The sequence below is a fragment of the Dermacentor silvarum genome, chromosome 11 (assembly GCF_013339745.2).
Source record: "Dermacentor silvarum isolate Dsil-2018 chromosome 11, BIME_Dsil_1.4, whole genome shotgun sequence".
Classification (NCBI taxonomy): domain Eukaryota; kingdom Metazoa; phylum Arthropoda; class Arachnida; order Ixodida; family Ixodidae; genus Dermacentor; species Dermacentor silvarum.
The window spans coordinates 97,363,116-97,374,614 of NC_051164.1; the positions used below are offsets into that span (position 1 = coordinate 97,363,116).

General features: G+C 48.2%; 1 protein-coding gene across 2 annotated transcripts; it reads left to right on the forward strand.

Annotated features, from left to right (window-relative positions):
* Positions 1-13: 13 nt before the first annotated feature.
* Positions 14-10,126, forward strand: LOC119433566 (mediator of RNA polymerase II transcription subunit 26). 2 transcript variants are annotated; one of them, XM_049658921.1, is made up of 3 exons: positions 14-280; positions 5,553-6,081; positions 8,409-10,126. In XM_049658921.1, the coding sequence occupies exons 1-3, from the start codon at positions 218-220 to the stop codon at positions 9,095-9,097; spliced, it is 1,281 nt and encodes a 426-aa protein (XP_049514878.1). In that variant the 5' UTR covers positions 14-217; the 3' UTR covers positions 9,098-10,126. The 2 variants fall into 2 exon arrangements, with proteins under 2 accessions (XP_049514878.1, XP_037556745.1); XM_037700817.2 differs by having other exon boundaries at positions 15-280; positions 8,406-10,126.
* The last annotated feature ends 1,373 nt before the right edge of the window (positions 10,127-11,499 follow it).

Consider the following 11,499-nt stretch of genomic DNA (forward strand, 5'->3'; position numbering starts at 1 on the left):
CGAGCTCCCTCCGGCATAGATTTTCGGGGAGAGTCGGCGGGTAGTCGGCGGCGCCGCCGGAGAGGAGCGGCTTCGGAAGGCCGTGACGTCACTCGCGGCACACCGATCCCAGCATGCTCAGTACACTGTGCATGTCCGCCATACTGTGCCAGTGGCTGGCGAGACGGTCACGGAGTTGGCCTGCTGGGTCGCTACGAAGTTTTTGTTTTACGGCCTAATGCAGTGCTCGCCCTACGAAATTAAGGATAAGTTGTTGAAAGCATTAGACGAGGACAACAATGTAAGCCCCGCACGTTTCGTCCCTTCTTTTCGTGTTTCTCCGAGCCGCGGTATGTGCAGCGTCGCCGCTGGCAGAGCCCCGGAAAGCCAGCCCCAGCGGTGCCTGGCCAAAACGCAAGAGTAACCTGCGGGTGGCTACTAAACACGGGCAGCGCGATACACGAGCGTTAGGCTTAGACTCGATTTCGTGCTGTCGCTGGCGCGACGGGCAGCGGTCGGTGAGCCGGCTGCGGTGCGCTGGTGCGTCCCGATTGCCGTTGTGTCCTCGTTGGGCCGAGCGGCGCACCGCGGCTCGGCATCGCCGACAACGCGCCGGCGGCGGCAGTCATCGTCTCCGGTGTGCCGTTCTCGTCGGCCCTTGGAAACGTCACGAGTCATGCGCCGTAGGTGCAGTCCGTGGCGGGTTTTACAACTAAAACGCTCCTTCTGGGGTCGCCCGGGAGGTGTCTAAGCCTAACCGTCGTTTCATTCCGGCCCGTGATCGGCGGCTCGTGGACGCTTTGTTGGCATGAGGCGTTCCGGGACTCTAGCCGCGCGTTTTCGCTCGATGTGACGGTGCGCCGGCAGGCATCCTTTCTTTGCACGCGTCGCGCGAGCGCTCCTCGCTTTTGTGCCTGCAACCCGCGTCTGGCGCCGGCGCTCTGCAAAAAAAAAAAGTTTGTGCGTCTGTCACGCTCGTTCGGCGGCCGATTTCTTTTGGGGTCTGCTGCTTCGGATTTCCTTGTGGCGCATGGTTAGAACAGTGTCAGGCTTGTGCGCCTTGCCCTATTGCTACCTCCGAACCTGTGAGGCGGCCCTGGTGATGTTGCTTCCTGCAAATGAGAATGCAACGCGCTGTCCGCCTTCGTAACAGATTGCCGCGAACGCGCCGACTTTTTTTCAGCGATCGTTGTCGTCGCCGTAGTTCACGTTGTTGTGGAGCTGCGTCTCTCCTAGGGCGACGTCCGCGCATACTGCATGTTCTGCATAAATTGCGCGCCGGAGAGTCCGGCCACTGCCGCTTGCATTTAAACACGCAGCACCAACTATTACACCCGAGCAGGCGCAAAACGTGCCCAAAAATGTTAACACTAAGTAAATCATTGCACTTTTTTTTTCTTTTGTGAATGCCTTCGAGAGGGCCATCGAATTCGGTTTCGACGCCGCATTGCCTGCTGCTATCGAAGTGTTTGATAATGGAAACAAGTTACTGATTTAGATCAATAGCAAAAGCTACTCAGTTGCATCATGTATTAACAAGCTGTAGCCAAATTTTAACTAAGACCATATAAAGCGTGGGGCTGCAGAATCAGCCTACCTTATGTCGTAACTGTCTCCACTGTAACATGGTATTATTGCACATCCCATGAATGCAGACAGCCCATGTTTCCAAATTGTGTAAAGCTAATTGCTCGCTCGGAGAACAACGCGTTCTAGGTTATCTCGACACTGCTGGGATTCTCTGAAAGAGGTCATTACCTGCCTGGTTGTCAAAGGTTCCGTCTTGGAAGAGGTTTTCATTTTTACTGTAGCTAATTTTTCATCTATTCTAATACACATGGTGTGGCGAAATGTATATAGCAATGACCGTAGGTACTGTGTACCTAAGAGAAACTACTTTTTCTGTACACTGGTTATAGAACAGCTTGTGCTCAAACATTTGTCACATTATATCTAAAAATATGATCAAGTAGATGGGGGCAACAAACTTGTTTGCCGGAAGAATAACTGAATGTTATGTTTTCTTTCAAGCACTAAAATGGGGAGAAAAAAACCAAGAAAAAGTATCTGCAGCTGTTTGCTTTCACTCTAGAGGGTTTGTCGACTGAAGAGTTAGTTAAATGGGCCTTCTGCTTAAGGAGGCAATAGTCCAGCTGTTTCCTTTTCATGTGCGCAGTGACATTCATTCACCTTCCATTGCTTGAAAGTAGTACAGCTTTTCTGTGTGCTGGACATGTTGTAAATGATGGCTTATGGTGTTCACGACAATTCGTATCCAGAGACTTTCCTGGCTGCTGTGTTCACTCTGGCTTTGCACATGTCTTTGCTGCTGGTTAGTTTTGATTCCTTGATAAATTGACTCGTGCAGAAGACGGCACTTTTCATGCCGTCTTTCATGTCCACTGCAGCAGAAATTACTCTTCAATTATGGCAGAAATGTTTCAAGCAGATGGTTGGATTGATTGAACTATGACCTCATGGTAGTATATTTCCAGCTTATGAGCTTGTATTGAGGGTCATGACTGATAATTGAGGGTCATGATGATTGATTGAGGGTCACTGGTGCTGATAACATAGCAAGATATTACAGTGCAGCACTTGTGAGCTCTGCAAGTTGCATAATTGATTGTAGCCTTAGAATAACGGTGGGGTTAGCTGATTCAGTGCAGGGAGAAACTTCTGGTTTAGGGACTTGGCCGGATGGATTTTACTAGAAATTTCGGTGAAACGTCTAGGCTGCCATGGCAGTGCATTCTGTGGTGCAGTGATTGATGTTTATCTCAAGTTTTCTTGATATTGCATATCGCGGATACATTTGGTTGTTTGCTCAGCCATAGCGTTGAGGTTGCCCATGTTACCTGGCATCTGTCTTTCTGCAGTCCAGCACAGGCAGTGCACATGACGTGCAGCATTCTTCAGATAAACACTTGTGCCCAAAGTACTTTACTGCCACCTGCTATAAACATTCCCGGTGTGCCCCCTTACCTGCCTCTTCTGCATCCTCATTTATACATGGGCTACTATTTCTCCTCTTAGCCTCGTCGTCTGTCGATTGCTCCTGCGGCTTCTCAGCTTTGAGAACATCCTCAGGGCCATGCTTTTCCTCAGGCAGGCTTCGTGTTTTGTTCCGTGTTATTTTATTGCTCTCTTGTCAGTAGTTCCAAAACACTTATGATTAATGTGATTAGCATTCTTCGGGAAACTTTGCAAGTGTTTCGGTATGTCCGTATCTAAGCTCTTTAGCTCCAACTTAGGTCACTGGGTAGTCCATGGTCTAATGGGTAGAGCATCAGGCGGCTGTGCTGTGGAAATCTGATTCGAAACCGACCGTCAGTCCAACTTGATTCGCTGGGTATGTGCCGCTCTTCAATTACAAAAAGAAATACTTTAAACTTTGGAGCCTGCGTCATACATATTCAGGCAATCTTGTCTGAATGGATATTCAGACATGCTGCAAGTGGACTTTGTGGTGACAGCGCCCGATGGTGCAGTGTGTTCGGAAGGAAGCACGAGAGGAGCCTTGTGGCAATGCCACTAATGTAAACAGTCACACTGAGATGGGCTCTGGCTTAATTTTTCTTGCTATGACTGCAGGTATTGGAGAGATTTGGCATATTGTAGATGCAGTGGTCAAGGGGAGAAAAGTGCACTTGAGGAGTGTAGAGATTTTTGTGTTGTGATGAGATTGGGAAGCTTGTAGGCACTGGTTGGAATCAGTTGATACAAGAGAGATATAATTGAAAATTGCTGGGAGAACCCATTAGCCTTCGTTGGGCACAACAGCGTGATGATGAAGAAATGCCTATTGTTGATGTATGTCAGAATAGCAACATGCTATGGCATAAGACGCATCAGCGGGCAGCAGTGAAACTGAAATGACTTCATGCTGGTTATGCTGCCGCTGCAAATGCCTTTATGCCAGCATATGAATGGTAATGAGTTGGTAATTGTAATAATAATAGCTCTGTGCACTTTGGTTAAACACAGTGTCGGAGGGTGCCTCTGCAGGTGTGCCTCCGCCAAGCAGCAATGTCTCTTGTAGATGGGTACGGAGCCGCAAGTTTAGTGACACTTTGTTAGCAAAGGGAGCTAAGACCTTGTCAGGCCTATCCACCTTTAGTCTCCACTTCCTTTGAAAGGCAAGGAAGTAATCCTCAAAATGTAAACTCTCATGCACTGGAGGACATCTAGAACAGCAAGGGGGAAGTAACATCTCTGGTCAGCCCTGTGTTTATCCAGGGATACCAGTGGTACGCTTTACACCACTGGTGGCTCTGGAAGTCTTGCAACAATGTGGTGCAGGCAAGCTTTATCTTCGTTACTGTAATGTAGTGGAACACTGGTTGAGAGCTCTCTATTAGTTTCACTTGGACTTTCACATCTGCTAGCCCATTTTTGAGGTCCCTTGACCATTCAAGAAAACCCAGTGTGCTTGTGTTAATGGCGGAGCAGAGCGTTTAGCCATTTAATGTATCTGGCATTTGTGACCAGTGTTTAATTTACAATATGGTCATGGTATGCGTGTATGTCTTGCACCTAGATGCTTCAGTTATTTTCTCGCATCTAAGGAATAGGTGGTGTTGGCCTATTGAATTGCTGTCAGTTGTGCATGAAATGTGGTTAGTGGTTAGTTGGCACGCTTTCGTAAAGCCCACGCAAATGCATCTTTTATATCCTTTAGGCACAGAAGTCTTGTGCACTCTGCTCCAAGATTTACTTGTCTAGCCGTCTGGTGTATTTTGCAGCATCTAATACAGGTGTCACACAGGTGCATTTCTTATTGTGATCGAACCCGATCAGGATTGATCGCGATCAAATATGCACCATTTGACATTTGTACAACACAGCTATGCATCGATAACAGGCTACTGGTATCTCTCTGAATGAAGCCTTGCCACATACCGTACCAAATTGATGCCTTGGTAAAATTGACCTTTTAATGGCTCGTCATTAGGATGCTAATAGTTGCAGTGAGAGACATTTGTCTTGCCTGCGGTTCAGTGCAGACACATAGTTCTGATAATGTGGATGGCAGTGATCAGCGATGTCACTGTGTATTTTGTCCGTCGCATGACCAATTTTCTGCCAGCTGTCAAGAAGGAAACATATTGGGGATTTAAGCATTCAAATGGACCTGCCTGAAGCTACAGTAAGCAGGCTAGGCTACCTTTCGGCAAGGTTCTGACCACATTCATGAGTGACTCAATCACTGTCACTGATACATGTTACCGTGTGCTCCAGCTGCCACCAATAATTTCGTGACACTGTCTTGAAGAAGTGAAGCCAGCTATAAAATTGGTCCATGATCTTGGCCGTGAATTGGGACTGCCTTCATGGCTTCGGGGTGACCTTGTTCTCCTAATTATTGGCCATGGCAGCCACATTCCAATGGAGGCAAAATGCAAAGACACTCGTGTACCATGTGTTGTGCATGCGTTAAAGAACAGCACATGGTCAAAATTAATCGGGAATCTCCCCCCACAATGTTGTGCCTCATAATCATATCGCCGTTTTGGTACATAACACCCCGCAATTTAAATTAATTTTTTAACCCTCACTTACGTTTGTTGCAGGTGGTCGACATGGCTGCTGTCGTCGAGGTCATCGGCTTGTTGGAGCGTACGCCCATCACCAAGGATACGCTGGAGCGCACACGCCTTGGGAAGTACATCAACGAGCTGCGCAAGCGCACAAGCAATGACTCCCTGGCCCGGCGGGCAAAGGAGCTGGTGAAAAGCTGGCGACGCCTGTTGCCCTGTGACCCACAGCAGCAGACTCCCAATGGTGGGGGCCCGCCGGTTGTGGTTGTGGGGCCGGGTCGTAGTCCAAGCTGTTCAAGTGTCTCCAACAGCCCCGTGCCACCTTCGCTCCTGGCAGCCGCCGCAGCTGTGACCACGGCAGGCGCAGGCCCTGGCCTTGGGCCTCGGCGCAACGGTGGCTTCAAGCCCGTCAGTCCCGCATGCTGCCCGTCGGCACCGTGCTCCCCGGGCTCGCCGCTTGCCCACCCGCACCCACGCAGCCCACCACCCTTGGAGCCTGTCGCCAAGAACAATGTAGCCAACAAACGACTCAGGAAATCTACCACCTCCGCGGATGGACCGAGTAAGTCTCATGTCCTGAGACACATTGGTGCTCGGAGTGCAAGCTCTATGCAGTAAATGTCTTTTCCTCACTGTTGCGTAATGACTGCCTTAGATGGATAGCAATGAAGTCAGGGGAAATTAATTCTTATTTTCAATTGAAATGTAGAAATAGTAAGTAGAAGTGGACAAAAGAAAACTTGCATTAGGGAGCCGAACTTGCATCTTGCACATTATGCATGGTGCTTTACCATTAAGCTATAGCAGCTGGCCGTCATCGCATCAGTCTTTCTTGGGTATTTGTGTGCATTTACGTAGCGTGTGAACTTTAAAAAAACACACATGCTAGCCAATGAATACCCTGTATGATGAATACATGATGGCATTTAGGCTGCCAACGTCAAGGTCCTTACTATGCAAGAATACTAAGGGGCACAAGAAGACAAACAACATGGATCACTTATTAGCCAATCAGCCTGTTTGTATTAAACCGATAGCTTTCTTTAGCTACTTCGCCCGCTTTGAATGGACGTTGGCCGATCTCGTACAAAACCGGAAAGGGTAGCAAGAACAAGGAGTGTAGAGAGAAAGTGCAGGTGTGAATGGGGAAGAGGAGAACGAGGCACCTGATTGGATGATGTGTGTGCTGGTGATATCATGCACTAGGGGAGGAGGAGGGCACGTCTCTCTGACGGGCTTTGCAAGACGGGGATACTAGGGGTCTTCAGGGTTGCTACGGAGTTTCATCTGGGGTGCTGTGATTTCAACAAAATACACTGTGTCATTGTATCCTTTAGCATCATTCGTTGGCAGCGACACTGCCACTTCATATGCCTGCTGATGTGTCCTAAGGGTGTCGTGATTCACGGATGGCACGGGGGTGTGCAGCAGGTTACACATGAATGCTATATCGCTGACTCTGACAGTCATGTTCAATGGTTTCTGCCCCAATTTTCTTTGTGTGCTTCTCTGAGCTCTTCACAGCAAGCAGCTAGCTGAAATGAGGATTATGCTTGTTTTGTGTCTGGCTTCCATTAGTGCAAACCAATGCTCTAACTATTTGGTTACAATACCTTGAAGCGTTTTACATGCAATACTGCTCCTATACAGAATAGATTTGCTATCTTTACTCTTTGTGAAATTTGCTTGATCTTTTGTAATGAATAAACTGGCCCATAGTAATTTTATTGAGGCATTGTTAAAGCGGAATTTGTCTGGTTCGAAGTTGATACTGCAGCTCATTGCGGGTGTGCATTGTGTTGTTCTTAGTCTCTGGTGGAAAAATTAGGATATTGAAATTTTGTACTAAAGACGTGCGAAAACACTAGTTTTGAGGCAGCACTAAAGTTAAAAATACCCTTACAATGACATGCAGTTCCATATTTCCGAAGTTGTGCTTTTCCAAATGGGGGGGGGGCAACATTTTTGCATGCAATTGACACTATTGTATGTGCTGCTTCTAACAGATTACGCCTGAAACATGTTCAGTCTTTCTGCTACATGCTAGTTTGGTCTGTCTGTCATTTCAGTCAGTCGTGCTCGCTTCTTTTCAGCCTGCATCGGTTGCGTAAGAAAGCTGGAGTGTGCCTTGCATGTTTAAGAAAAGTCCAGTGGCACCTTTACTTAGCCAGCAATAAAAAGTCACTACATTCAGCAATATTGACTTGCAGAGGTACAGTTGAGTTGACCCTGATTATTTAACTGCATGGTCCATGTCCGTGTTCCTTGATTCTAAAAACTTTCCTCTGTTGTGATGCTGTCATACAGTCCTTCTCAGAGCTGTTCAGGCAGGAGAGGTGCTGGCAACACTACATCTACCTGCTAACATGCGCACTCAAACTGCCTACAATTATTTTTTTTTGGACACTCCACACCCAGTTTTAGTCTGCAGGGGTAAATTTTTGCTCAAGCTAAAAACTTTAAATTGGTTTGCTCGCACCTAGTGCATAGTCCACAAAGAACTAAAGCTTCATGTGTGTGTTGTGGAACTTTAGTGCCAGTTATTGGCTGCCTGCTCATTCTTTGAAGGGCAATATGTGTGATATTTTTTTAAAAGTCTACGACAAGTGCTAGTCCTCGTGTGCAAACCGTCACGTCCACAATGGCAGCATTACAACCTTGGGAAATGCATAATGACTAGATAAGGTGTTGAGCCTGCGAGGTTAGAGCAAGTGAGTCTGAAAACAAGGTTTACTGTACAGGATGCTCCTAGGACATGGTGTCTGGAAAATGTGGCATTTTACCGATGTGTTCGTGTTGCACAGCTGAGCGTTCCCGGGGGGTGTGCATGTTGTCAGGGCTCCTTCCACATTTGTTACTGACTTGATAATTGGCATTTTCTTCCAGCAGATAGTGCGAAGAAAGCAGCCTGGTCTCCGCCCAACGGTGTGCATCCGTGGGACCCCATCCCAAGTGGCAACTCTGCCTTCGAAAGCGTGCGCAACCGTGTCGCTGCCACCACCACCAGCACCACATCTCCGCGGCTGCCCAAGGTCAAGACGACGCAGCAGCTGATAGCTGACCTGAAAGCCAAGAGTGGGCTCAGCCTGGATGGCAACACGGCCGCCGCCGCCGCAGTTGCAGCTGCCGCCGCATCAGCCACACCTCCGCCCCCATCCTCACGACCGAAGCGGTCTGGAAACTACAGCCTCCTGGGCACGGACGACGAGACGAGCCGCACCAAGTCAGAGTTGATGGACCGCTTCCTAAAGTCATCGGTCCCCAACGGACCATCCTCTTCCTCACCCACGACTACCACCACCACTGCCAAGGGTGGAGCGCCAGGCGAGGTGGCGGCCATCTTGAGTGCCCTGCCCGAGATCGGGCCAGAAGTTGAGCTCGAAGAGGAGGAAGTCCCCGTAGTACCACTCGAAGTGACGCCCGAGGTTGAGGAACGCTTTGCGACACAGCAATGGGAGTTCGTCAACGGAGTGTATGACCACGAGGGCCAGTGGCGGGGTTGGCATGAAGTGACCGCGGGGCGCTCTTACGGGGGGGACCTTCTTCACATGTTGCCTTATGTAAATATAGACTGGTGACCCAGGGGTCGTCGCATAACGGGGGGAGCGAATATGGGGAGGCACATTCTTTTTGGCCTGTGATCTACGTGGTGGGTGCGCGCGTGGTGCGTGTGCATTGCCTCCCCCTCCCCCTTTTTTTAGTCATGAACTGTGCACGTGGACATGTGCTGCCGTCACCACCAAGAGGCGTTGGGAGTAAGGGGGGGGTTGCATAAAGCTGCTTTCCATTTTTTTTTTATTATTATTATTTGTGTTGCCCTCTCTGGGATATAGACTAAGTTACTGTTAAATGTAAAAGGAAAAAAAAAAGTTATTCAATGTCACAATTCCATTAATATATTGGATATAAAGCTTGCCAGCGGAGAATCGTTGGTATGTGCTTCTTTTTTTTTTGTGTGTGCATGCATGGCCTGCTGCTGCTGTGTTGATCCCTCTCCTAAGCAGGTGTGTCGACTCATCATCATCATGCTTTGTGAAATTTAGTGCCTGCCACTGCTTTCAGTTTTCCCTCAGGCATATGTTTTGGTGTAGAAAGAAAAAAAAAATATTGTGCACAGGTTGTATGTGGTTGCCAAGTGCCATTAAGCAGCAGTGCCATTGGGGTTTGTGCGTTGGCCCTGCGGCCTCTTCTGGTCCCAGGGAGGAGAGAGCGTTTGGGGGAAGGGGGACTTGTGTGTTGTGTATGTTGGGGAGACTTTTCGTGTTGGGCCGGTGGGGGCCGTTTGCCTGTTGGGGCCCCGCTGCCAGCTTCGACCATCAAGAAAGCCGTGCGTTGCCAGCATCACACCATCAAAAACGCCAGGGGAACAAGTGCCTCGCGATCGGCTCTTGACCTTGCCGGCATGTGTGCTTGGTTGCAAGGTGCAAAGGGAGTCTGTGCAAACACTCGTCGGGACTGCTTTTTTTGCGTGGCAGTGCGTTTTGTAGTTATTCCTGTCGGAAGGGAAAGTGTGGATAGCCTGGGGGCTAAAACCAGGCACAAGTCTTTTTTTTTTTTTTTTCCTAGGAAATAAAACTGCCATGTGTGCACATGGTCATGTTTCCGTAGCGAGTGCCAAGAATGTTCTTCCTACTGACGTGTCTGGCATGTGCTTGTCAGGCAGCTCCCTGAAGGGAACGCCAAGTACCCCACACTGCTATACGCTGGCTGCTGTGAAGATGTGTACATCCTAACGTGGGGGTTTTAAGTATTCTGCTTCAACTTATGTCTCAGTTGGCAAGGTGCACAAGAAGCTCACTGGTGATGCATCTTGATGGACCTCTTAACGTGGTCTTCTCATATTGTGATTTGGCAGTACTACTGCTGTGAGCACAGACACTACTGGTTCCAAAGCTATTTCATCCACGACTAAGTAATCTGTTGTGGAGTTACTGAGAATGTCATTTAATAGTCCACAAGTGCAGAGCCTTGTCTGCTGTCGGTCCTGCATATAAGATAATGACCTGTTGCTGCTGTGAACAGGTGAAGCAGGAGGCACATAGCATAATGTATGAGGCTGATGGGCGGCTGTTCCAGCTGTTAGAAACTTGTCGATTGTTGATGTTGGTATAGTCTTACAAATAGTCATTAGAGGGCGCTAGTGACTACGGGAGCTTAAAGTATGGCCGTTCAGCCAGCATGGGGAATGTTGGATGCAGTACAAGAATTTGTCTGAACTCTGTCCTTCTCATTTTCAACAAACTATAAATTAACCATTCGCAATAATTATATATGTAGACAGCGATTGTTGCCTTACTGCATTAAAAAAAACTATGCTTCGAAGTTTAGAAAGATAAAGTGTAAAAAATAACACTACAAGGACTTCATGCCACAAGCGCGAAAATTAGACAAATTCATGTGCTACCCATCGTTCATGTGGTACCTGACTGGTAGCAGCGCCAGGGTGTTTAGTAAGGAACTCTATGGCTGTCGATACAGTAGGTTAAATGTCACCACTTTTGAAATGGCACCATATCTTTAATGCGAATAGCGTTCTTTGCCTACTTCAGTAGTTTTGAGCCTATCTATGTAGCCTCTTGCACTGACCCAATGACTCAAAGTTGTATACTTGCTTGAATCATGTCGTGATGCCGTCGTGGTCATTTCATCATCGTCGTTCTAGATTCATGAACTTACTGTCGTCCTGGTGTTGGGCTGCTAAGCACGGGGTTGAATCCTGGCCACGGCGGCCGCATTTTGGTGGGGGGGCGAAATGCGAAAGCACCTGTGTACTTAGATTTAGGTGCATGTTAAAGAGCCCCAGGTGGTCAAAATTATTCCGGAGTCCCCCACTACGGCGTGCCTCATAATCAGATCGCCTTTTTGGCACGTAAAACCCCATAATTTTCTTTTTTTTTCTTGTTGTGCTGTCATCGTCGCACCTTCCACTTCGACCCAGTGGGCCATGTCTAATAGCTTGGGCCACTAGGTATGGGCTTAT